Below are 26859 nucleotides of genomic sequence, written 5' to 3' on the forward strand. Positions count from 1 at the left end.
AATTCCTTTTGTTATTACCACAAATGAAATTTAAAATGCAGTCATGTGTTTTAGGGTAATTCAGATTTGAAGTATTGCTTAAATATATGAGGAAAGGTTGTTTCCATTAAGCAGATGGAAAAAAAGGAATGTTTGAATTCACTCATTAGGCCAATAGAACAGACTTCTGGAGATTTGTTATCAGAAACATGGAGCTGAATTAACTTAATCATGCAAATCTCTGCTGAGTGTTATGTGCCAGGTCCTCTGCTGGATATTGGGAAGGATTATTGAAACACTGTCCTTTCCGTATCCTAACTTAACTGTGAAATATGTTATACTTAAGACATTAACACCTAATGTTACAAGGAGACCAAACTTGGGCAGAAATCCCCAGGAAGTAAAGCTTAATGCTTTCTTGTGGTGGAACAACTAGATAGAGATCTAGGAAAATTGAAGTGATTTCCATACCAGGGGTTTCCTACCATGTAAACCCAGTCCAACATATACGCAACCTACCAGTTTTCTACATACTCTCAGTGTAGCTCTCTTATGTCAGTCAGATTGCCTTTGTGATAAGAACTAGTCAAAACTTTTCGACAGAGCCATCCATACTTGGGTTATCAATTAACAGTCCTCAGGGAAAATCTTAAGGGTAAAGGTTTAGACATTCCACACCACCAATGACTATAGAAATAGACAAGAGCAGCAGATAGCTTCCTTCCATCATCACCATCCCAGTAGGTCTAAAAGAAGACAGTGGTCACTTGTGGACTGTCTGGATTCTTCCCATGAATCCCTGTGGTTAACAAATCAGACTCACCACTCGAGTGGCATCCAAAGATGCCTGTGGACCTGGCCAGAAAATACAAACAAACCAAGGAATCTCAGTGGAAATTCATGTAAGAATGCAATCACTAGCAGAAACAGCCAAACACCTTTGAAAAAGACCCTTAGAGGAGGTAAGAAGGTAGGACCCTCCCAAGACTTGCAGTCATATGCCTTAGAGCACAACAACCCTGATTTTGGTCCAAATTGCCAAGGCAATTTCCAAGGTTGAAAACCTAAAAGAAAAAAGAACAAAAGACCATCTCCAGAAGACTTGAAAGGTGGGTTGGTTTGTTTTTTTTTTTTAAAAAGAGGGTCTCTAAAACATATGCTACAATCTTTGATATTGACATTTATAGTCATGACATAAAAAGCTCTATGGATGTAGAACAGTGATTCTTAGCCTTCTGGGGATTTAAGTTTCAAAATTCCCTTAAGAAATTAAGATCCTTTAAGGATCTGAAAAAAGCTGTGAAAAATGCAGACACAACACAAACAGAATTTGGTATAAAATTTGTGGGTGTTCCTGAAGCCCACTCAATGACCTCTTTCCCAATGAGAAGCTAGAATGCCCCAAATCACCAGTTTTGGATCATTATCTGAAAATGACATTAAGAGCTCCTCCTGTGTTGCCTGGACATCAAGCTAGTTGGGACTAGGAGCTCCCTGCTCTTTCCAGCTAGAGGAACTTCCCCTAAATCCAGCTTCCCATGAGACTAGCAGTTTCTTTCACAACATTCCACAGGCTCCGTGGTCCCCTGATGCTGGGCAGCTGGCTTTCCTAGTTAAGCGTTATAAACAGTTAATATCCAAACCCAAACTGCTACCTGCCCAAGTAAGCTGTCTTGCTCTCCTTCCAACAAACTTATGCTCCCACTTGCTCTATTAAGAGAACAGCAAGGGGAAAGTGCCCTATTAATGAATGCAAATGCACCACATATCCGGGAGCAGGGCCGGACCTCCTTCTGGCTGTGTGTGTGTGTTGGGGAGGGGGGTGGGGAGATTGAGGGGCCCATGACCTCTTTGATGACACTGTAAAATTCCTCAGACTCAGTTTCTTAACCCATTCCACATGAGTCTGGAACTAATCGCAAGTCCTGCTGATTAGATAGTGACCACAAAAGGACATGGAATTTGCCCTTACCCATCTTCTAGGACATGTGGTGATCGAGAAGGATTTTACACAACCCCTTACCAGAGACATAAAAAAACCTCTGGTTTGCTGGTTACCATAAAATTTATCATTCAAGAACTCACAAACTAAAGTGTCAGGTAGCCTGATACCTTCTGGAAAACAAATCACAATGTCTTACTCCCATAATAAACTATGGAAGAGAACTAAATAGTCAAATGAACCATCTTTTAGGCATAACCCCTCCCCAGAACAATCTCAATAAAACAACCAGGAGAAAAGTGCTTCAATTAATCACAGAACAAAATAGTTTAAACACAGCTAGCCTTTTAATCTCAGTTGATTATTTCTGTTCAAGAGAATTTAATTCTAAAACAGCAGGTAGAAAATCAACTAATAATGACAAATATAAAAATTTCAAAGGAAAACATGAACACAAAAGCAAACTGAATCCTGCTTTAATTGAAGCTTGTGGAGTATAGAGTCCTATGGAAACATTACATAGAATTTTCTGAAAACAGGAGTCATAACCACCCCTGTGGAGAGGCAGATGAGAGGAATTCATAGCTCACCAAGGCCTCTCTGCATCAAGTTCCCAGAATACCCAGTGGATCTCTTCACCGTCTCAGTCCTGTGCCCCAGCCTTTCCCATCTTGATTTCATTATAAGATGAAAGGGGGCTATAGTATTTGAAATCATTCTGGCCTCAAGAAATTTAAAGACATTGATGAGCAGAACATCCAAAACTTAAATAACTGTAACAAGGAAGTCAGTTGACCTTAACAAATTACTCAGCTAGTGAACAGGAGGTGGGCTGACTCATCCTGGACATAAATTTCATTAAGGCTTCAAACAGGAATAAGGAGCATGAAGATATCATTTTATAATCCAAGTTTACAAGAAGTTTACTGTCCAGATCGAGTACCACTCAGACCTGCAGATAGCTTATTTCTAAAAGATCACTGCCCACTGCAAGAAGCCACATGTCTCCATTCTTCCTTGTCTCCTTCTCAGTGTCAAAAATACCAATTTGACTTCTTCAGGAGGAATGGACAATCCAAGGTTACCCAGGGAGCCTGAAGAAGAGGTTGCAAAGTCTAAAAATAGGAGATAAAGTGGGTGGGGAAGCCAAAAGTTGTTTGTTTCTAATTCATTCTAAAACCCAAGACTGGCATTATCAATCCTTTCCCCCAGCCGAAGTCATCAAAGTATTAGCAAGGAGAACCTGGACACAGTCTGGGAAGGAAAGGGAGTTGACAGAAACACTGCCCTGTGGATGACAGTCAAGGAGAGGGGAGGCAGCAGTTCGGCGGTTAATGACTAAGTGCCTACGGAGCCTGCCCCTCTTCTCCTGGCTTGGATCAACCTATGTAGATGCGATGGAAATCGTTGGCACCAAAGGCAGCGTTACACTTGGGACATTTGCGCTGGCGGGTGTCATAGCGGGTCTTCACACACTCGAAGCAGAAAACATGAAAGCACTTGGTAAGTACAGCATCCTTTTTACGCATGTTGCAACACGGACAGGTCAGGCGTGCCTAGGAAAAAAAAGGAATCAGAGTCAGAGCAACCATAAAGGTTTATGACCCAAATGGCTCATGTAGAAGCAAACAATAAGAAAATCCACTGAGCACTAAGATAATAACAGCACCACCCCCCACCCCACTACCAGAATAAACCATTCTCTGGTTACTTTCACATAAAGAAGTTCAGTATTTATTCCTCTAATCTGTTAGTAGGCCTTAACAAACACATACACACACACAGACACAGACAAATCACTAACCTTGTAGTCCTTGATCTCTTCCATCAGAATCTCATCACATTTGGGTACATTGTCTGGTTTCTTCGTGGTCTCCAGCTTCCTTCGAAGTCTAGAGATGTCCTCCTGTGATGGGAGAGCGTAACTGTTACTCCCCCCAGACCTGCCATTTGTGAGAAAAATTACCGGCTCCAACTTGAACTTTCTGCTGTAGAAAGAAAGGACTTTCTGTCCTTTCATGTCTAATTATCGCCTAAGAATGTAGAGAATTACAAATGACAAGCAAGCAACCATAATCACATCACCAAACTTCAGTTGTATCTAAGTGCAGTCAATTCAGTTCTGTGAAAATCCAGTCGAAGAGTTTAGAGGGATTAAATTTTTTAAAAAAGGAAGATGATGAAAACTTGATAGGCCACTTTATTTGAAGGCAATTATTTTAAGCTGAAGATAGACTGGATTAAAATTTTCAGATTTACAACTGTAAACGATAGAAAGGCATCCTAAGAAACAGTAGGTGATGCAAAAAACAAAGATTGTAGAACTTTAAAATTCTCTAAATTTTTTTTACTGATAATTCTTTATGATTTCACTAACTCATTCATTTAAATAAATAAGTACTGATTCCACAGCCATTACATGGTAGGCACCATGATAGGCTTTAGGGATAATTTTCAGTGACGAAAATAAACTCTTGTCACTCAAGGAGTTAAGTAGGAAGTTGCATACAACAGATCACTGACTCTTAAAACATGTCACTTCAGAGCCCAGAAAACCCCTAAAAGGCGAAAAGGGAAGAAAAAACAACTGACCTGGGCCCGTTTGAAATTGAACATATCTTTTTCTTTGGTGACACTGTTCTCTACAATCTCATCCTGAAAATCATGGAGCTTCTTCTGAGCCATCTCCAACTGTGCTTTGAGGTCATCTGCAAGCTGGGCTGCCTCCATTGCCTACGAGGGATGTATAAGTAACACCTCATCACCACTTGTTTGCAGTGAGAAAAAAATATGAACCCAAGCCCAAGGAATAAAGCAAACCTGCAATTTCACCAGTGTCACACTTATTTGTTTGTCTGAAGACTAACCATCACGTTAGACCACGGAGTAACGTCCACCATACCTTGCGTTTATTCATCTCTAAGGCCTGGGTCCTAAGACCCAGCTCCTTCTCCCCTGTGCCGATGTTGCTCTGTAGTAGGTGCTCCTTCTCCTCCAGTTTCCTCACTACCTGTAACTGGGCATCAACCTCAGAAAAAGAAAGTCACATTTTAACACAAACAGCAAAGAGAGGGGAAAAAAAAAAACTGACTAAGCTCTGTTAATCCACAGGTCCATAATAGAAACTCTTTAGAAATCTCGAGCTAATACTAATTCTATCCATAAACCTTTTGAATTACATGCAAGACTACGGCAATTTCTCATCCTGACATTCAGAGGTAATCACATAGCCACTCTTACTATTTTCATGCAGCCGTCCAGAAGTTTTTAAGATACACGGAACATACACAAAAGACATACACATTTTTAACACAAGATACATAAACAAATGAATCCCTTAGTGATATATTTTAGACAATTTTCTATATTGGCAGATTCACATTTGTTTAAACAGCTTATTGTACTCCTCTGTATGGATGTATAATTTATTTACCAATACACTAATCATGTACATTAGTTTTTAGGGTTTTTTCCCTACTATATAAAAAGTGCCACAATAATTATCCTTTTATATGTATTTTCACGTAGAAAATGCCCTATTTCAACAGGATTCTGGAAAGCTTTATTCATTCTAGTTACCTGAGTCTTCAGAGTCAAAACTTGGTCTGCCAGTTCCTCCTTCTCTTCTTTCAGCAGCTTATGGATCTGATTGGACTTGATACGCTCTGACATGAGCTTGAAGTTTGCATCATCCTTCTCCCTCAGTTGCTGCATCAAACGGATATTTTGCTCCTGCATATCTTCAAAGGCCTGACCTGTGACATCCATCTCAGAGAGGAGAGCTTCTTCTTCCTAAAATAAGAAAGAAGAACCTTCATTTTAATAAAATCTTCTAACTCCAAAGAAGTGCACACAGGAAATTAAACATATCGACTATTAATCTGGAAATAACCAAGTGACAGGGAGAGACAGTTTTTAAGAAGTTTAGTTCTTAGTCACTAGGAATACAGACCAACCTAGACAGCATGTTAAAAAGCAGAGACATTACTTTGTCAACAAAGGTCCGTCTAGTCAAGGCTATGGTTTTTCCAGTAGTCATGTATGGATGGTGAGAGCTGGACTATAAAGAAAGCTGAGCGCGAAAGAATTGATGCTTTTGAACTGTGGTGTTGGAGAAGACTCTTGAGAGTCCCTTGGACTGCAAGGAGATCCAACCAGTCCATCCTAAAGGAGATCAGTTCTGGGTGTGCATTGGAAGGACTGATGCTAAAGCTGAAACTCCAATACTTTGGCCACCTGATGCGAAAAGCTGACTCATTTGAAAAGACCCTGATGCTGGGAAAGATTGAGGGCAGGAGGAGAAGGAGACGACAGAGGATGAGATGGTTGAATGGCATCACCGACTCAAAGGACATGAGTTTGGGAAGACTCCGGGAGTTGGTGATGGACAGGGAGGCCTGGCATGCTGCGGTTCATGGGGTCGCAAAGAGTTGGACACAACTGAGCAACTGAACTGAACTGAGGAATACAGAAGAAGCCTTGTTGTCTGAAACCACTGGCACTGATTATTAGCCTGATACTCACTAGTTGATCTGTATTTGAAGTGAGCTGAGGCAGACAAAAATTATACAAATCGTTATCTAGCAAACTGATCAAGTAGGAGTTGGGTAAGAAAATTCCCACCATGCAATCTCATATTTTCTCATACTTTTCCACAATTATAATACTAACTGTACTCTATAGACTTTCCAACATACTGAAAACATCTAAGTTTCATAACAACCTGATAGGTGCAGAACACTATATAAAAATAGTTTTAGTCTACATTTATCTAATTATAAATTACGAGCATCTTTTTATACGTTTATGAGCCATTTGTTTTTCTGTGAATTATTCATATCTTTGTTGTTGTTGTTGTTTAGTTGCTAAGTTGTGTCCGACTATAGCCCATCAGGCTCCTCTGTCCACAAGATTTCCCAGGCAAGAATACTGGAGTAGGTGGCCATTTCCTTCTCCAGGGAATCTTCCCAACCCAGGGATCAACCCCACATCTCCTGCATTACCAGGCAGGTTCTTTACTGCTGAGCCACCAGAGAAGCCCCGTTCATATCCTGTGCCTATTCTATTGGGTTTTTGAGTTTTCTTCCCTATCATTTTTGGGGAAATTTTTTGTATATTAAAAAGATAAGCCTTTTTATGAAGAGTTAGAAACATATTTTTCCTGTTTGTCATTTATCCTTTGGCTTTGCTGCCACGCAGAAGTTTTCTGTGATTTTTTTCCATAAGTCAAAATTATCACCCTTTCATTTTTTTAAGCTATTATTACTAGTTAAAAAGGTCTTCTCCACTTCAAATGAAAAAAAAAACTTATCTGTTTTCTTCTGGCTCTTTTATGGATTTCTTTAGCACTATATATAACATATATATATGTTTATATATTTACATTTATATAACATACATATATGTTCCATTTGGGAGTTATCCTAGAATATGTAGAGTGTTCAAATATATGTCCACCTTCTTTCCAATATTATTATGTTTTTGCCCTACCACGTTTAATTATCTTCCTTTATTCTGTTGAATTAAAACTCTTTTTTTCACACATATTAAATACCCATGTGTACTTCAGTCTATTTATGCAGATATATCTAGGGCTTCCCTGGTAGCTCAGACGGTAAAGCGTCTGCCTACAATGCGGGAGACCCGGGTTCGATCCCTGGGTCGGGAAGATCCCCTGGAGAAGGAAATGGCAACCCACTTCAGTATTCAGGCCCGGAAAATCCCTTGGACCGAGGAGCCTGGGGGGCTACAGCCCATGGGGTCGCAAAGAGTCGGACACAACTGAGCGACTTCAGCTCTTATGATTGTTCTAACCATTTTTGGTATGTTAGTAAATTCATTGGGACTTAAAAATAAAGAAATATATGTTCCTTTGAGAAGGGGACAAGTCTCTACAGTGCTGTGACTCAGGAACTACCACAGTTAATAACACATGAGTTATTTATCTGTAAACTATTTGGGGAACATATATTTCTTAGTTTCACATAAAATTTCACATAAAATTTCACATAAAATTTTATATATTCATTACATCCCCTGATTCCAGATCAGCAGAAAAAAGACAGATTCCTCAATAAACTGTTTCTGAACAACTGGCTATCTATCTGAAAATAAGAGTAAATTTCCTTTCTCTCAAATACACCAAACAAAGTAACTGAATGATGAGAGACTTCAATGCAAAAACAAACAAACAAATACATAAGAGAAAAAAAAAAATAACCAAAAAAAAACCCACAAAAAACTGGAATGACAGGGCAAATTTCACTGTCAATTACTTACTTAAAAAGCAAAACTTCCTTTAAAAATCTCCTTAAATAAAGAAAGTACGCCCACCTGCTTGGCCATGGCCAGCTTCTTCTGGAGGTATTCTATCTGCTCCTCTACTGCCCGGATCTTCCTTAAGGCATCTTCATCAGCCATCTTCTTATTCTCTTTTTTCTCCTTATCCTCCAGATCCTTGAGTCTTTGTCTTAAATCTTCCAACTATAGGAGGAAAGGAATCACACAAAAAGAGAAACAAAAAAGCAGTCACACAATTTCAAAAATCAATTAAATCTGTGCACAGATAGAGGACCCATAAACACCAAAAGAACCTTTACAGAAGGGTGAAAGGAGACAAATGATACACTAGTGTGCTACATCACAGCCCTGCTTTAATACCACTCTATTCCAAAATCACATGCTTCTATAAGCAGCATTCTGGAGAACCACAGATGTACTTTCCTTTAAAATAGTAATTTCACCCTTTTTTTTTTCTAGGCTCCCAAATTTTAAAAGCATAAGGCATTCTTTCAAAAAGTAATCAGAAGAAGAAAGTCAGTATTACCATGATTTATACGGCAAATAGGGGAGCAAAAAGTTTAAAAACTATTCCCCATAATTTTCTGATGGAAAATCTGGAAATCTCTATTTTAGATGGTCTTCAAAAGGGAAGAAAATGCTGCAAAGTTTTAAACACTAACTTTAAAGGTAAAGAAACCACAACCTTCAGAAGTGTAAACGAAAATCCCACAAATGATTTCGATCAGAATGACAGTTAACGGCAGACCAGGTTACCTCTGCCTTAGACTTCTTCTCTGCTGCCATCAGCTGAACCTTGTCTCTCTGCTCCTTTGGGGCAGAGCGGTACATATCCAGCAACAGTTTCATCTCCTTCTGGCTCTCCTGTGCTTTCCTAGGATGAGGGTGGTGGAGGGGAAGGGTATAATGAGAAAACAAAGGGCATCAGATCAAGGGAATTTTGAATTGAGCGAAATATCTTAAACAGTTCTATTTTACACTTTATACAACACATCTAAAAGACATAACTTTTGCAAAGACTATTAAGAGACTTCTGGACACACTCAAAGTATAGACAAGTAAGCTGTATAAAGGAGTCATTTCTCCCTTCAGACCGAATTCACCACCATAAAGTTATAAGATAAGCACTTGTGGCACTTCTTAAACAGGCAAAGTTCTGGGGCCCCACTCTTAGAAACTGAGATTCTGCAGGTCTGGGATGGATGATTCTGATACCACACTTGAGAAAAACAACAAAAACAACAACTCTGCCTCAAAGACAGCAAGAGGAAGAGAGGAAAAAAAGGAGAAAATTCAGTTTACAATATACCACTAATCCTAGATTTGACAGTTGAGTGATTAATCATCACTTAAAGACTAAAACTTTATCTTACTAAACTTTCAAACCTCTTAACAATCCTTTTCAAACGTTTTGAGGACAGTAGCCCCTCTAATCCAAACATCAATAAAGACTCAACTATGACCAATGCAGAGCAAGAAGGAACCAGTTCTACCAGCAAAGTTCCTGGTTGCGCAGGAGGAAGAGGGGGCGATATGTCAGGTTATGGCAGTGTTTCTTGACTCAAAGGTCTGTCTTACTATTGCAGTGCCTACAGGAGTAAACTTCCTAGAAATCTCTTAAAATGACCTGATATATACACAAATTACTTAACCATCAGGCAAAGAGATCAATATTGTTCAAGTTACAGCCATACATATTCCACCTATTATAAATTATAATGAATGCCAACAATTTGCCCAAATTCAGTAAACAGCAGTAGTTAATTTCCAACAGTTCTCATGAGTGTTACCTCCATCATGATATCCTTTCCCTTAATTTGGATTCATGAGGAATAAGGGTGCAACAACAGGGTTTACTGAGACCTGATCACTGAACCAGACTATACAGCAGTCATGCAAGGCCACTGAAGTTGTACACTTGATCAAGAACTGAGACCACATTAACTGTACACTTGGTTACAATGAGAATATTACAGTTATTGAATAAGCCATGCCATCATTCAAGTACAAGGTCCTAACCTTCACTTTAGAGTCAGAAACAGTTACTCTAAAGACATTGCTCTTACTTGAGTTCAATCTTCAACTGTTTGATAATTTCCGCTTCCTTTTTCCTTCCATCATCATGTTTCCCCTTCTCTTTCTCCTTAGCAGACTCTCTCTCTTTTTCTGACTCTTTCAGTTTCTGCTTCTCTCGTTCTCGCTCCTTCTCCTTCTCCCGCTCTCTTTCTCGCTCCCTCTCTTTCTCCCTCCTTTCTCGTTCTCGCTCTTCCTCGTCGCGTTTGGACTTAATTTCGTTGACCTCCTCCTGAGACGCCTTCGATGCAGCAGACTGGGCGGCCACTTCCTCAGGATCCTGTTTTAGCTCTGCAGGCTCGTCCTTGGGGTCCTCGGTGCTGGACTGAGACTGCAGGAGGGCGCTGCCACTGCGCAGCCGAGTCTGGGAGGGCAGAGAAAGGAAAGCGGCACACACGCTCATGGTGACCACGCCGTTCTCCTCACCCCAGGACAGCTCTGCAGACTTAGCTGTAAACAATGCTTATCCTGCTCCTCCTGATTATTACCTTGTTCAGGTCCGACTGGGCTTCCCTCAGTTTCCGCTTATACCTTAGGACCTCCCCTTTTAGCTGGTGGTTGTGATTCTGGAGGCTACTGATGAGATGGCGCATCTCCCGGTTTATGGGGCCTTAAATACAGCGACAGCAAAGTTAGGAAGAACTGTGACAAGGGCAAAGGCACGAGGAAATGCAGAACACATGAGGGACTTCCAAGAAACAGGAAGAACTGTCAAAAGGTAGATTCCTTCTCGGAAGACGGAAACGAAACTGACCAACTTGAGTTAAAAACACAAGCACCCAGTCCGAACACCAAAATGCAGGACAGAATTCAAGTTCTTTAGGACTCCTGAGCTCCAGTTAGTGCTAAAAATCCTGGTGACCGTGCTGTCTTTCAAGGAAGGCATGTGCAGCAAAGCCACAGGGTGGAGCCAGAGTAACAGTACCTGCTTGTTCATTGGCAGCAAGGGTCTGCTCGAATTCTATCCTCAGCATCTCATACTCCTTGCGGACCTGGGCCAGTGTATCTTCCAGCTGGATCACTTCCGTCCTCAGCTTCTTATGAAGACTAACCTCATCTCGCTACACACAGAAAAAGGAACCAAACATTCTTATCAAAATGAGGTAATGTCACCATGTTCTAGGACTATGTTTCCTAAATTTGCCCTGTAAGGGTCTAAGAAGAAAAAAAGAAAATATCAAGAAAAGAAGGATTAGTTCCAATTCAATCAATACATTCAATCAACACTTACTGAGTACCAGAGAACTGCATAATACTGATTTGAGAACTGGCAGGAGACTCAAGAAATATAGGAAATGGCTCCTAACTCTGAGAGTATTACAATTTAGTTGGAGAACTAAAGAATTAAACAGTATATCAGTAGTCAAATAAGATATATTAAATTCACTTGGCAGACACATAGTAAATGACCAACTACCAGAAACATAAACTTAAAGGCTAAGGGAAATGCAGAAGTGAACACATAAATGAAAGTTTCTGCCTTAAAAAAAAATACGTACATAGCCATGCAGCTTCTATACACTGTTCTCCCCCATGCACATAAGACTTCAGCCACACTAAACCATTTTTTTTTTAACTTTTTCCTTTTTCTATCTACCAGTAAACTTGTATTTACCCTTAAGATTCACACTCCGCTTTGGCAAGTGGAATCAGGGCAGGTCCACAGTCAAATCAGATGCTGTCTCCTTTATCACTGCATGTTTTGGACATGCTCTATTGCACCACACTGCGTTCTACTGGACACTACTCTCCCCACTTGACTGTATAATCCTTGATGGCAGGATACCCACCATCTACCAGAGTAAAGACCTATAGTCACTCTATAAATGTTTGCTGAATGAATAAAAAATTAACTGAGCAAGAGAGAGTAAAATTATAAAATGTATGAGGGAGAAAACTTATACACAGAAGGAAAAGCTAGGCTGTTACCTCGATGAGCTCCACTTGACGCTGGTGGGTTCCCCTGGTGCCATGAAGCAGGGTCCGAGCCTCATCCAGGTGTGCTTTCAACTGTAGACTCTCATTGTATAGCACGGAGAACTGTGACTGCATACAGCGATATTCTGGAGTCTCCTTGACCACTTCCTCCACTGCACTCCGTAATTCCACCTTAGGAGTGCCCAAAGAAAAGAAAAGTCAGAAGCAGAATCTAGGATGCTAGCCAGGAAATAAAAATCTTAAACTCTCTGATGCCCTGTGCATCTGAGGCAAATTTTGCGAAATATATCTACCTATTCCTCTGGTTACATAAAATCTACCACAAATTAATTTAGATCCTCCAAGAGGTGGTACCTGGTGCCTGCATTCTTCCACCTGAGAACTGTTTTAATTGCTACATGGTGTACACTATGTGCCCAAGGACACGAGAAGAGATCTGTGAAATCAGTCAGATCTAGGGACAGAGAAGAGCGCTATGAAATTTATCAGGATATTTAAGAAGATAGTTGAGGACATTGGTCACTAATTTGTTCTCTTTGTAGATAGTCACAGAGAAAAATACTTTTGATATTGTATCAAAAATGCTTCTTCTAAGCAACTGTTAAATTCTTCTAACACTTCAACAGATTCAAATTGGACTGTTTGTGTTCTGTTTTTTATTTTTTCAGTTCCAACATCTTTATGCATATATCTACTTAGAAACATATCAAACTATAAAAGACAAGTGATTGCGACTGAAAGTGGTGGGAAGACTTTAGGAATCCGTTTTCTTCCACCCAAGAACCATGGGAGAAAATTCTAATGGGCAGGTGTGAAAATCAACTGACCATCTGATCCTGTGGTCAGGATCACTGACCAGAATTCCCTCTCTGTTTTGGCAGTTAGAAACTGCAGGGCTGAATCCTGTGGTACAAACTGGCAGACACTGACATGGGAGTGGCCTACCTACTGTACATACAAGCTTCTTGCATATGTTTTGTATACAAGCCCCATTTTAAAAATTCATTTTGGATCGTCACCCTAGTTTACCCTACTCCTCATTTTTCTCAACAGGCCCTACATTAGAGCACTTTGATTTAGTCAATGTACCTTTGAAGGCTGCTTTAAATCCTCTTCAGAACAAGGCAGGGTATAAATATTAAGTAAACATATAACTGAATAGATAGATACAGCAACGAAACTTATATTTTCCTCTTCCCTCATAAATTATGATGCTTTATGTTACACTTCATACATGTGAGTTGATCAGCAAGAAGTTTTATCTTACTGCCCCTCAGAACTGTGTCTCCTACCTTTAGTTTTTCATTTTGTGAAGTGACCTCCTCAAAGTCTTGCCGAAGTTTCTCCAGCTCACAGTGACGGTTCTGAGCCAACTCTTTGTTCTCCTCAAGCTCTGCATTCATTTCCTCAAACTGGAGAAAAGGAGGAAATAGCAAAATGAGACTAAAGAAAGGAATTGCTAAATCATTCCCATTCCTAAGCTTCCATCTCCACTGATCCACTCTTCTAGCAAAAACCCACAGTTACCTGTGAACACAATCCTAAGCACCTAACCAACACAACACCTGCTGCTGCTGCTGTTGAGATGCTAAGTAGTGTCTGACTCTTTTTCCACCTCTTGGACTATAGCTTGCTAGGTTCCTCTGTCCAAGGGATTTCCCAAGCAAGAATACTGGAGTGGGTTGCCACTTCCTTCTCCAGGGAAGCTTCCCTACCCGGGGATCAAACCCACATCTCCTGCATTGGCAGGCAGATTCTTTTCACCACTGAGACAGCAGGAAAGGCTAAGGCAATACCTCACACCAGGTCAAAAAACCATTCTGAGGGCATCGCTGATTTTACCTTCCGGGCGTTGATGGTGATTGTGCCACCATAGAGACTGCTGCCTGCACCATACACTTTATAACCTTTTGAATTTACCTATGGAGAAGACAAAGATTCTTTAGTGAGAGACACTAGAATTTTAGTCTGATAACCAAAGTACTTTCAAAGGAGCCTGTTTGTCCCATCCCTTCTGAGTAGATTCCTTAAAATGACTCCAGTCTTCAAACTATAAATAAAACAGCACTTGCCCGTTCTAAAACTTCTGCTAAGTGTCGGTTAAGTCGCTGTTCCCGCTTTCGAATTTTGTCAATATCCCACTGCAAGTCATCGATCATGGACTCCAGGACGGACACTCGTGACTCAGCTGTCTCCACTTTACTCTGCAACTTGGAAAACTACATCCCAAAGACAGGTGTTCAGTAAAATATACCAAAAATAAGACCAAGTTAGAAAAGGAATGCCTTATATTCCAAATCCCACAGAATTAACCGTATACTGTATCATTATAGAAAAGATTTAAGTAAGAGATACTTCACTTTCTTTCCAACATATGAGCATAAAACTGAAATCACAGGTTCTTTCAACAGTTCTGGATCAGTCACAATCAGGAAAACTGTAGAAGTCTCTAAGAACTCTCACAAGGAAAAGACTACCTAAGATTTAGTGATTTTTCTACCTCTGAGAAGCACCATTTCCCTATACAGACCACAAACCCATCAGAAAATATGTGTTTTTTAAGAGATAAAAGATAACATCCTTGATTTTACCAGACAAATATTTTAGGAGATAAAAATTCAAAGATTTTTTTAGAAAAGACAGTTATCTTTACCCTCAACCTTTTCTCCCACATTCCCACAAATGATAATCCAAAGAGAATGAAAGGAAAACTTCCATTCTCTTTTTCAAGCTGACCCCAGGGCAATCTAGAATTAGATGCTATAAAGATACAAAAATCTATGTTGTTCTCTGGTTATTTAGGAGCTATATATAGCTAATGCTGTTTAATACTCTCATCACAAACTCACACATGTGCACATCAATTTATACATATCCTTTGTGTTAGTTTTAAAATATGGCCCCAAAATTCTTTGACAGTCCTCCCAACAGCAGGTGAGGTCAATGTCCCCACCTGTTGAATCTGGGTCAACTTTGGTGACCCAGTGGAAATGATGCTACATAACTTCAAGATGTCTGAAAGGCCATGCAGATTCGGCCTGGTACTCTTGAAACACTAATTCTCTTCCTCTCAGGAGAAGCCAGTTGCCACATAAGAAGTCCAACTACCCTGAAACAGCCATGATGGGGAGGCGACACTCCAGTGGACAACTGGAGTCTTAGCTGAGGAGAGTTCTTAGCTGACAGGCAGAATCAACAGCCAGCCATGATAGCCATCATGGACATCAGGTCAGCTGAGGTAAGCACTATACCTCTCCAGCTTAGAAATGCTAAGATTTGGGAAAGGGCTGGTAAAGGAAGACCTTCTCATCTTGGCAGCACCTAGTTTATACCTTAAAACATAAAAGTTATACTATTTTTTTTACTACAGTCCAATTTCTTTATAAGGACCACTATACTATAACCCCTTTGAAGGCTGATAAGAAGTATTATTAAACTTCCCAGATGATTCCCATGCAACCAGCCCAGCGTGCGCCTTGGCACTGGAGTTTCCGAAACAGGGTATAATGAAGAACATGGGCTTTAAAGTTAAACAGACCGACACCTGAATCACACATTTCAACCACTTTCTGGCTGTATGCCCTCAGACCAGTCCCCAGTTTCTCTGAAAGTGTTTCCTTAGCAGTAAGATGAGTTATTTGACCATGGAGATAACACTCATAAAGTACTTAAATGCCAGGCACTACCTACATGGTAACTATTAACTTATAAGCACAAGAGCTAGGTGGCCCAACTAAGGCAGGTCAAATTTCAGCACACTGCTTATCACCACTTCGTCTCAGTCATTTTATATAAATAAACACCCAAATCTTGACACAGTTTGCTTACGGCACTATGTGTGTCCAAGTTCGGACTAAAAATCCACATTCCTCACGTTCGTAGGTCGTCATAAATGCAGTATTTCCTACTGTTCCTTCCTCAGATAAATTTCAACCAACCCATTCCTCAGTAACATTGTACATGGTCGCTTGGACTAATTTAATATTTAGGGGTTTGGTGTGTTGTTTTGAAAACTTCATGATGGCAATTCTTCCTAAAAACTAAAATCCTATGATGTCTATTTAAACAAAGTCAAGGAGAAACATTCGATTCCTTCCTTCTCTTAAGCCTTTCCTCGGGTTTTGATTTCTCAGAGCTGGTTGCTTTAACCTGCCCTTCAAAACATCAAAGCAGGCTTTCCAGAGGAAGACGACCTTTAAAGCACTCAGTGCTCTGAGTCAACGCCTGGCAGAGCCCACTGGAAACTGCCTCCTTTCTGGTCAGGTACCTCCTGAGACATGGTGCAATGCTTCTCCTGAAGGAGGTCGGTCAGTTCTTGGAGCCTCGTGTTCTCTTGTGCAAGGAAGGAATTCAGCTCCTGCACTGCTTCCTCCACCATCAGATTGTCTGAGGGAGAAGAACTGTACTTTAGTTTAGCAGCTATGGTGTCACATTTTGCAACGGTCTATCCCGCCAAAGCATTCATGTGCGAGCTCACTTCACTTTCCTGAAAACTTCAAGAAGTAGTTGGCTTTTAAAATCTTCCCATGACAGAGAAGGCTTGCTTAGAGGGCTTAGTCCTTATGAAAGCCCTCGCTTAAGAAAATCAGTCAACCTTGTGCTTCTGCAGAGGGAGACAGAGGCAAGGTCACCTAACGCCCGTCCCTTTCTATGAAACCAAAATGCCCTGCGAAAAAAAATGGAGGGGGGTCCTGTAACTCTATTCAGATAAGGAACGGTCACCCCCAAAAACTGCATTTTAGACTTGTAGACAAGACAGAGCATCTCTAATCAGTCTCAGACTTAATAGTAATAAAATTCTGTTTTCTATCACAAATTCCTAGTATTCACTAACAGCGACATGAAGCCCCTCTATTGGCAGAGAAGGGAAAGGCAGAGCAGAGAGCAGCAATTTCACTATTCAAATGGGCATCTATAAAATCATGAAGAACAAAGACAAGAGCATAGGATTACTTATCATATTCTGGAATACTATGCTAGATGTACTCCGGAGGCTCAAGAATTGAAATGTATACTGTTATTTACAAAGAAGGTAGTACACCTATAGAACTTAACATACCAAATTAGTATGTTTAAAATTAGAGTCATAGATACTATAGCTGGAATCCTCTCAGGTGACACTGACCTGATACTCTCAGGTGATATGCTGACCCTAGAGACAGTTATCAGGAAGTGAAACTGGCATCCCTCTTAGAAATGTAACACAGGTCAGTAATGTAGTGGTTTTCATGGTTTTCAACCAAGATTACCCATCAGCATCACCTGGAGAACCTTTAAAATTAGATACTTACCTAGGACTCATCCTATACCTACTAAATAAGAATACACATGGGCAGGGCCAAAAAACGGTATGCTCCAAAAACTCTCAAGAGTGATTCTGATTCAAAACCTAAGGTAAGAACTTGGGGCTGAATTTTAGTCCTCTTAATATCCTAAGATATTGAGAACAGGGCCCAGAATATAATAAGAGCTCAATAAATATTCAGTGAATTAATAAACAAGCTGATAAATGCAATTCTTTTGAATCAAGGGCCAAATAAATATGAGGGGAAAATGAACCGCCAAAAGTTAGAGTTGATGCTACAATTCACACTTCACACATCTTTATCTCTTAGAACATTCAGCTAATCGATGGCAACCATCTTTTATGTTATAAATAATAGCAGCTTAGCAGTTTGTAACTTGTAATGAATGTTTTTACTTTTTAACTTGACCTCTACCTTAAAATGCATGCCATCAAAAGGAATAATTTTAAAGTACCATTTAATGCACTACTCTTTTTAGTTCCTTTTTTTTAAACACAGTAATTCCTTTCTTGATATTCATTTATAAAATCAAGTTTATCAATGACACAGTCTCTGCATATGGCATTCTGTCTGATATAATATGCACATGGATATACTATAATACATAGAATACACATGGTATAGCCATGTGCATATTGTTTAATAATACCTTCTAACTATTCAAGTAGAGCTAAGGGAGAAAGAAGCAACAGACAGCTCAGCTTACATTAGATGACAGGGAAGATTTATAGCCATTCATTCACCATTATACAAGCTCCAACCGGACACCAGAAACAGGGCAAGAAAATGGAGAAACAAAGAGTAAGGCAAGACAGTGCACCAGGAGACATAGCTGGGAACACACAAAGTAGATATAATATATGAACACAAAAGTCTGGGAGGACACAAATAATACTATTTACAATGGCTATCTCTGGGAAAGTAAGATGGGAGGGCTTTTGTGATTTCTGATTTGTATATCTTAAAACAAGTATCAATTATAAATAATAAAATATAGAAACATACAAACACACTATTAGAAAAACAAAAGAAACTTTTGACCACAGAATTTTACCAAGTCCTTAATATGCCTCTCCTTCTAATTTTATTAACTTGGCCTAAATATCTTTAAAAACAAAAGTACAGAGTAAGAAAATTCTTATTTTTCCCAGCCAGTGATTCAACCTACATTATATTTGAAATATCTCTCAGAAATGAAAGGTTAAACATCTTAAAGACAATCAGAGAAATTAAAATATTACAACTAGACCATGATTATTATTTAAAGCATGCTGCTGCTGCTGCTAAGTCGCTTCAGTCGTGTCCAACTCTGTGCGACCCCATAGACGGCAGCCCATCAGGCTCCCCCGTCCCTGGGATTCTCCAGGAGTGGGTTGCCATTTCCTTCTCCAATGCGTGAAAGTGAAAAGTGAAAGTGAAGTCACTCAGTCGTGCCTGACTCTTAGCAACCCCATGGATTTAAAGAATGAAGTCAGGACATTTAATAAGATGCGACCTAGCTACACAAGTACTTAACTACACTATACAAATATAAGTTTCTGCATTAACTCTGAATAGTAACATAAAATAGAAGCTTTATTTCAAACAGACACTTTTCCATTCATATATTTTGTTTTACCTTTTTAAACATTGAGATCTAACAATTCTAAAACCTGAGCCAACTCTGTTTGAAAATAACAAGAGATAACAGAAAAACAAAAAACAAGAACAGATTAAAACTGACTTCAAGATATTTAATTAAAAATAAAGATATAAGTTTGAAAATAATAATAATGTGTAAGTTTGAAAACTACAAACTCACACACAAAGGTGAGTGACTATTCCTCTCCCTCTGCTCCCCGTCTCCCAGGTTTTTGCCTCACCTCCACTGTTCAGCTTCCGTGATAAAAGCTCCACCTTTTCTTGCAGTTTATCATAGACGGTCACAATCTGGGACACCGCTCGGCGGGAGGACTCCACGCGTTCCTGCAGCTGAGATTCCATCTCTTCACTGGAACTGCTGGCCAAAGTAGCAAGGAAAGAGAAAGCTGGCTCTTGCCCTTCCCCTGAGGACACAGGGGGAAAAAAGAAGCCCCTAAAATTATAAAACTGCAAATATCAAAATCTACTTTTTCCCCTCAGATGGAGAGCCTCAAAGCGAAGCCCTACTTCAAGCACCCAGAAAGCATGCCGCGGTAAACTTGTCACGAACACTCACCTCTCTCTCGGTCATCTTTCCGTTCTTGATTGCTATCAGAGTCTGGTTCTGGCTCGGGCACAACAAGGGCTTTTCTCTCTGTGAGTAGGTCTCCCAAACCTTGCTCCAGGTCATACCGCTTAAGGATGATACGGATGTTTTCATCAAACTAGAGCAGAGGAGGTACAGTTATGAAGATACAAAAGGAAGCAACTTTGGAAATAAAGAGAAGGCTAAGGAGAACTACAATGCTCAAACCAAAACCTGAGTAAATTAACAAGCTACTACCTGACTCCAGTACCGATTGACAATCAATAGTGAGGCATCATCAGTGGCCTGTCTTCGTTCCAGTTTTTCAATATGTTCACGGAGTTCATCTTCGATGGCCTGCCGTTGATCCAGCATTTCTGCCAGTTTGCGATTTTTGGTTTGCAGTGTTCGAATGTCTAACTCCTCCTGCCCCAGGAAACCAATCTTATTAATCTCCATAAAGAAATTAAACATATCAGCTGTTAAACTCAACAAGGGCTAATAAGTGGATAAGAAGTAACAGCAGGAAAAAAAAAAAAAAAAGAAGTAACAGCAGAAGAACTAAATACATGTCTGTTATGATTGGAGGAAAAAATGACATACGCAAATACACTAGAATCTTGACCTCAGTTCACTGTTCTAGTCACATGTACACAAACAAAATACTGCTACTGGGAGGCTCCACCATCCAGCCAGATCACCCTCTACCCCAGTCAGTCATCTATCTCCTAAGGACTGCCCTTCATTCGTTCAAGACTGTCAACCAAGTTCTTCTGTATCCCAGTCCCTGTCAACACATCTAGTGACTTCAATACACATTTGGACATGTACGCAAGTGCATGAGCCATCTAATCCTCTAGCATCTATACCGTTAGCATTTTGAATTCCTTAACTTCAATGATTACCTCCGTCACTGTGCCAGACATTTCAAAAGCCATAGCCTAGATTTCTGTCATATCTGGAACTGTGCCACATTTGAAATCTTAAATTCCAACTTCCCATTCCCTGAATCTTCCATTCCCTGATATCTTTCCAGATATCTCATGCCGTTATCCTAATATATTAGTCTTTATCTGGATCTCCAAAATATTGAGTTTTCTCCTTTCTCCTCTGTCTCTACTATCTTCCATACCTTGATTATACCCTATTGTATATTCCTTCATACTTCAGCTTACTGGGCTCCTCAAGTACTCGACCTTTAGTCTTTTTATTCTATTTCTGCACACAAACCCCAGTCTGAATCAATCCACATATTGGACTCCTCCATTCCTACACCCAGTATGATGAGACTTCTAGATAAGGTCATTAAACTAGGGAGACTGGCACCTTTACAAAGTGAGTTCTAACCTGAACAGATTTCATCATTTGTCCAAAAATGTTTCTTTCTTTAACATGTGAGCTAGCTCCTATTCTACATCAAAGCAGAGTCAAACTACGAAACCCTATCTGCTCTCAAATCACACTAAGCAGGTGACTTTGCTTCCTATTTTAAAGAGAAAATAGAAGCCATCAGATGGAAAGTTCTTCAATTCCCCATCTCCTAGATCCATTCACACAGTTTACCAACCTATGCCCACACTCTAAAACCTCAACTTGTGCTCAGGATCATGTTCTCTTTTGTCTCTGCAAAAATGTCACTCCATCAATAACAGTGTACCCCTCTCAGTACCTCTAACCTCTCTCTGAGGAGAAGCTGGTGGGGGGGTTGGGGGTAGCGAGTAGGGAGGGAGAACCTAAGCAAAGAAATAGCATGTTGAAAGGATTACGCTTTAACTTTATCTAGAAATGAATGACTATTTTAAAGTAAGAATCATTTATTAGAGCACCAATTTCTTGTTTCCCTTTAATTTTCTCTCTTCTATCTGATTAAACATTCTTGATACACCAAAATAGTCAACAGTTTCCCAACTGTACCAGCTTATGCATACTATTAATAAATGACATCTTTAACTTTTCTTTTCTGAGCATTACCTTCCCCGTCTTACTCCACCTGAAACCTGGATGAGAACACTGTTTCCCTACAGGCTTCTCCAGTGGGGGCTGTTTCTCTCCCACACCCTTTGAAGCCCTGGGCCTGGAGACAGGCAGGTGTCCTCCTTATTCTCCACAGCCACTTCTAAGCCACTATCTATTTGCTCCCTAAAACCTCCTAGCTTTGCAGATCATGCCACTGGTCTGGATCACCCACCACTCTGCCGTGCCGCACTCATCTACAAATGCCCACGTCACTTCTCCACATTTCCTGAAGATTTAGCACCTGGCATGTCATCACTCTCTCCAATACTACTCATGTTGTACTTCTTATTACCAATTTCAATTCCCATATAGATGATCTTTCTTGCATCTCAGATCCTGTACCTTGACCTCCTCTCCTCCAAGGATCTTGTCCTTTAGCTCCCTCAGCCACCAAACTCCCAGTTAGTCTTAGTCTTAGACTTAGCTATACTTGGATGTTCTCTATAAACTCAATTTCCAACACCTCATTCTCCACAATTTTGCAGCTCACCCTCTCTAGGTTTCCAATTCCATCCATTCTTCAGCCACTCCAGGATCTATACTCCAATGATCCTATGCCTTCATCCTAAACCTACATCCTTCACTCCTCTTACTTCCTTGCTTCCTTCTTAATCAAACTTAAATGCCGTGACTGGTCACACTGTTTTATAACCTTCTCCTCCCTTATTCTATATGTGCCTGCTAAAAACCCCAACCTTGGTAACATCCAATTCTCCTCCTATATCCATGAAGCTGAATGTGACTAAAATAATAAAAACATAAAGCACCATGCTGACTGGCCTCAGTTTAAACTCAAGTCATAGACTCAAGTGGGTTCTTGGTGCTGCCCAGCAACGCTATCCCATCTCTCTAGTCCATTCTCTCTTCAAGATGACTATTTCGTACCTTCTCCTGTCTCTTCACACCTCCAAAACTTTCTCCCCCATCCTCACTCAGATGAGTCTTGCTTCTGATTTCACTGAAAAAAAACAGAAGCAATCAGAAAAGCATGTCCACATCTATCACCCACACCCCAACTACTGACCTACTCATATCTGAGCCCGCATCCCTTGTGTTCCTCTCCTAGTTAAGGCCCTATCCCCCGCTTATGCATTATATCACATTCTCTCTTCTGTTCAAGAGACAGAACAGAACCAGTAACTGCTCTCTCTTTCCCCTACATCATCAAGTTTATGCTTAGTCGCTCAGTTGTGTCCGACTCTTTGAGCCCGCCAGGCTCCTCTGTCCATGGGGATTCTCCAGGCAGGAATACTGGAGTGGGCAGCCATGCTCCTCCAGGATCAAATTTAACCTATCAAATCATTTCATCAATCAATAAAAAAGCCGTATCTCCTACTTTAAAAACACAAAAAACAAAAACTTCCCTCAACCTCCGATTTCCCTCGGGCTGAGGCCCCATTTTCTTGGTTCTACTTTACATCAACACTCCTCCAAAGCAACATCTCTACCTCTTTCCCCTAATGCTCCTCACACTCTCTCTTAAGCTCACTGTAATCACGCTGCCATGGCCACCACTCCACCAAGGCAGTTCTTGTCAAGTCTCCAGTGCAATTTCTATTACTAAATCTAATCTCAGTCCTCCCCTTTCTCAACCCATCAAGAGCCCCTGATCAACTCCTTCTTGAAACCCTCTCTTCCTTTGGCCTCTGGGACCCCACCCTCTCTCATTCTCCTGCCTCAGTGGCCCCTCTTTGGTTGGCCTCTTCTCACCTCCTTGACATGAAGTGTTGCTGCTCCAGGGCCCTGTTCTCAGACTTCTTTTTCTATGCTCGTTCCTTACAGAAGAGCCTATAGTCTCATGGATTTAAATTCCATCTACAATGCTTCAGAAATGTTCAACGTTAGCCCAGACCTCTCCACAGACTGCAGATCACCTCATCCAATTATCTGTCCACTCATAAGTCTAATAAATACCTCAGACTTATAGTCCAATATCAGACTTATGATTCCTCCCCCATAGCTCCCAAAAATCTGCTCCTTTCATATACGTCCCTAGCTCATGTGAAAACTCCATACTTCTAAAATCCTGGGCTCATCTTGCCTCCTTTCTTTCATACCCTTCATCCAATCCACAAACAAATCTTGTTGACACTATCCTCACAATAGCCTGAGCCACCATGATCCTTCATCAAGATTATTGCAACAGTCTTCTACATATAGCAGACGCTTTTTCATCCTATGCCAGACTTCAGCACAGCTCTGGTGGACAGCTCCAGTCACACCAGCAGTGTTCCCACTTGAAGTATACCATGCAGTCTCAAAGTTTTTGTTCCACAATCTCAGCTGGTTTACAACAGAAACCCTGAAGTGCAGAAGAAAAGTTATTGCCTTCAAGGGCAACTGTCAACCAGCTGGGTCAGGATTCAGTGGATACGTGCCCCAGCTCCCCACCCTTAGAGAGGAAGAATAGGAGGGAGAAGAGGGGCAAGGAATGAGGCAACAATTCTGTTAACTGAACTCCTGCTTATAAACTTAGCTCCTTTATGGTCTTTTCTCAAAACCTAAGTCAGAGCATGTTACTTCCCTGCTTAAAACCTTCCAGTGGCTCCTTACTGCCTTCTGGATAAAGTCTAAACTGGCATGCCTGTTTTGTGCATCCCTTAGCATTATGCAGTTATCTCCGGAAAGAGCACATTTCCCACTCTATCATACAGTCTGTTCTTTTCTCAGTGCCAACCTACAAACTCAAGTCCAGGAGCTGTCCTCAGTGTAAAGCACAGTGTCTGGCAAATAACAGATGCTCAACAAATATTTATGTTTATTGAATGAAAAAATGTCCCTGGGAGGCATGATGTGAGACAGTGCCAAGACAAAATCACCTGCTGGCAACAAGAGGCTGATGAATCCCAGACAGCAAACCCAGAAATAATACTTCATCAACAATTTACTCTGAATGCTCCTATTACTCTCTGATCCTCAATTTCAAAAAGTAGATATGGTTTTGTAGGCTATACAAATGTAAAGCATTCTTACACCATATCCCTATGGTTAAGTTCCAAAATACAGACTCCCTACCTATTACAGTGAGTTTATGGGGTCTAAAGGACATATAACATTACTATGAGTTTTTGGTGTATAATTGTCTAAAAAAATTGACAACTCCATAACAATAAGGATGATATCTATTTTACTCACCATTATAGACACAATATCTAGCCCAATAAAAACTATTAATAGATCACATATACTGAGTACTTAGCATGTTAAAAAGTAATGTTCCTTAACAGGAACCCTTTCATTTCTTCCTCTCAAAACCCCAATGAAGTAGATACTATGATTACATTTTACAGACAAGGAAATAAGAAGGCACTCTCTCAATGACTGATTTTTGCTACACTGCCTCTTAGTACCTGGCCCCTTAGTTTCCAATGAATGAAAAATCAGTTTATAGCTTCCCACGGCTAAATAACTACAATCAATGCTGAATCTGGCACCAGACTCTTCAAACAATATGAATACACCTTTAAAAATAAAGATCAAATGTCATATTTCTTTTTCAGAAATGAGCAACACATCATTTCATCTACTTTTGGCTGTTTTATCTCCCTCTTCTTTTCAAATCGACTTCCCTTACTCCAAAAGGCTTCCATAATCATTACTTCTAGGTTGCAACTGACAGAAGAAAAGCACACTCTTACAGCATTATTTCCACGTACCGTTGAAGAGACACCCCCAAGTTTAATTGTTTCCACTGTGGTCCCTGAATCTTCAACAGCTGTCTTCTTCTCTGGAGGCACAGATGTGCCAGGCTCTCCAGCCGCTCTTTTATTTCCAATTCCTGACATATTGGCACAAGATGATAGCTGTTTTCCTGGAGAGAAAAAAAAAAGTCTTAGGTAAGATAGGCAAGGAGAGCAACTAGAGTCCATCTATGATGTAAAAGCTAGCAACTTTTCCTGTCAATCCTTTAACCCGGGTCCATTAATTCCACACTCAGCCACACGATCCTCAAGTTTCTCTTGGAAAGAGAAAAGTAAATTGTGAAGTAAGAGTCACAACTGAATTTACAGAACTACAAAGTTCTAAATAGGATGCTATTAAAATACAAGACAATGGGCAAAGGATGAAGAGACTTAGAAAATTTTCAGGCATCTCATTTCCTGAAATGCCAACATCTGAAAATATAGTTTGATTTAGAAATATAGAAAATCAGTCAATTCTATAGTTGTTGGGAGAATCAGAGAGCTGGAAGAGACCTGGGAGATGTCTACTTAATTATTAACACTGAACAAGCCATATATCATCTCTGAGCCTCAATTTCCTAAAGCAGAAATAACAACAGTATATGCTTCCTATGCTCCTCATAATGAATGAATAAGTACAGAAAGACTAGCATAAGGCCGAACACAAAGCATGCTCTCAGAAATGCTAACTCTCCTTTTTATATTTTAAGTTTCTTTATTTCTAAACGCTCTCCTCACGAATTTGTGTCACCCTAGAGAAGCTAGATCTGGGTGTGAATTCCAGTACTAACTCGTAGAGAGCCACGCTGCCTCGGAAGGGAATTCTTCATATGTACAATGCAAATGACCAAATACTCTCTCTGCTCTACTCGCCTCCCAACGTTTCGGAGCTCAAAAGAAGCGGAATGGATGCTAAAGCACTTTGCTACTGAAGGTATCAGCCCTGTCATCACCGAGACGACACACAACTCTGCTTCCAACTGAAGCTCCAGGAGAAGGGTATGGGGGGCAGCAACCAGACTGGGACCTCGCCTGGAGAGAGAGGAGGAGGACAATGGCCTCAGTCCGACTCCAGAGGGGCCAAGGGCCCCAGCCTTCAGAGAGGCCAATTACAGGCCCGGGAGAAGGAGGCCTTGGAGCGGAAGAGGGTGGAGATTCTCGTTGCCCGCTGAGTCCCGTCCCGCCCTTGGCCGAGATCTGACCTGAGTTCTTCCAACTTGCGCCGCCCGGTAGTGGAACTCGGGGCAGTTATTCACCAAGGTCCGCGTAGCCCTCCCACCTCTCACCCCTAACCCACAAGAGAAGACCCAGCGAAACTTCCGGGAGGCGGGGCCAAGGGGAGGAAGAAGGGAAAGAAAAGAGGAAGTCGCTTCAATCTGGCAGCGTGAAGGCCAAGACTCAAACCGGGCGGAAGTG

General features: G+C 40.7%; 1 protein-coding gene across 1 annotated transcript; it reads right to left on the reverse strand.

Annotated features, from left to right (window-relative positions):
- Positions 1-2380: 2380 nt before the first annotated feature.
- RNF20 (ring finger protein 20) lies at positions 2381-26794 on the reverse strand. Its single transcript, XM_061163518.1, has 20 exons — positions 26646-26794; positions 25417-25571; positions 20003-20170; positions 19736-19883; positions 19401-19583; positions 16500-16618; positions 14305-14451; positions 14075-14152; positions 13525-13644; positions 12224-12403; positions 11220-11355; positions 10783-10904; positions 10288-10658; positions 8978-9095; positions 8255-8404; positions 5501-5713; positions 4824-4949; positions 4514-4654; positions 3726-3827; positions 2381-3477 (listed from the first exon to the last, which is right to left on the reverse strand). The coding sequence occupies exons 2-20, from the start codon at positions 25543-25545 to the stop codon at positions 3301-3303; spliced, it is 2928 nt and encodes a 975-aa protein (XP_061019501.1). The 5' UTR covers positions 25546-25571; positions 26646-26794; the 3' UTR covers positions 2381-3300.
- Between the last annotated feature and the right edge of the window lie 65 nt (positions 26795-26859).

The sequence above is a fragment of the Dama dama genome, chromosome 16, assembly GCF_033118175.1.
Source record: "Dama dama isolate Ldn47 chromosome 16, ASM3311817v1, whole genome shotgun sequence".
Taxonomy (NCBI): Eukaryota; Metazoa; Chordata; class Mammalia; order Artiodactyla; family Cervidae; genus Dama; species Dama dama.

What these genes read in the sequence shown, in the direction of transcription:
- RNF20 (XM_061163518.1), bottom strand. Translation starts at nt 25,545, where the DNA reads ATGTCAGGAATTGGAAATAAAAGAGCGGCTGGAGAGCCTGGCACATCT. An exon ending in ATTGCACCATGTCTCAGGAG is followed by an intron (nt 14,452 to 16,499) that starts GTACCTGACCAG and finishes TTTGGGATGTAG; the next exon opens with TTTTCCAAGTTGCAGAGTAA. An exon ending in CACAAAATGAAAAACTAAAG is followed by an intron (nt 12,404 to 13,524) that starts GTAGGAGACACA and finishes GGCACTCCTAAG; the next exon opens with GTGGAATTACGGAGTGCAGT.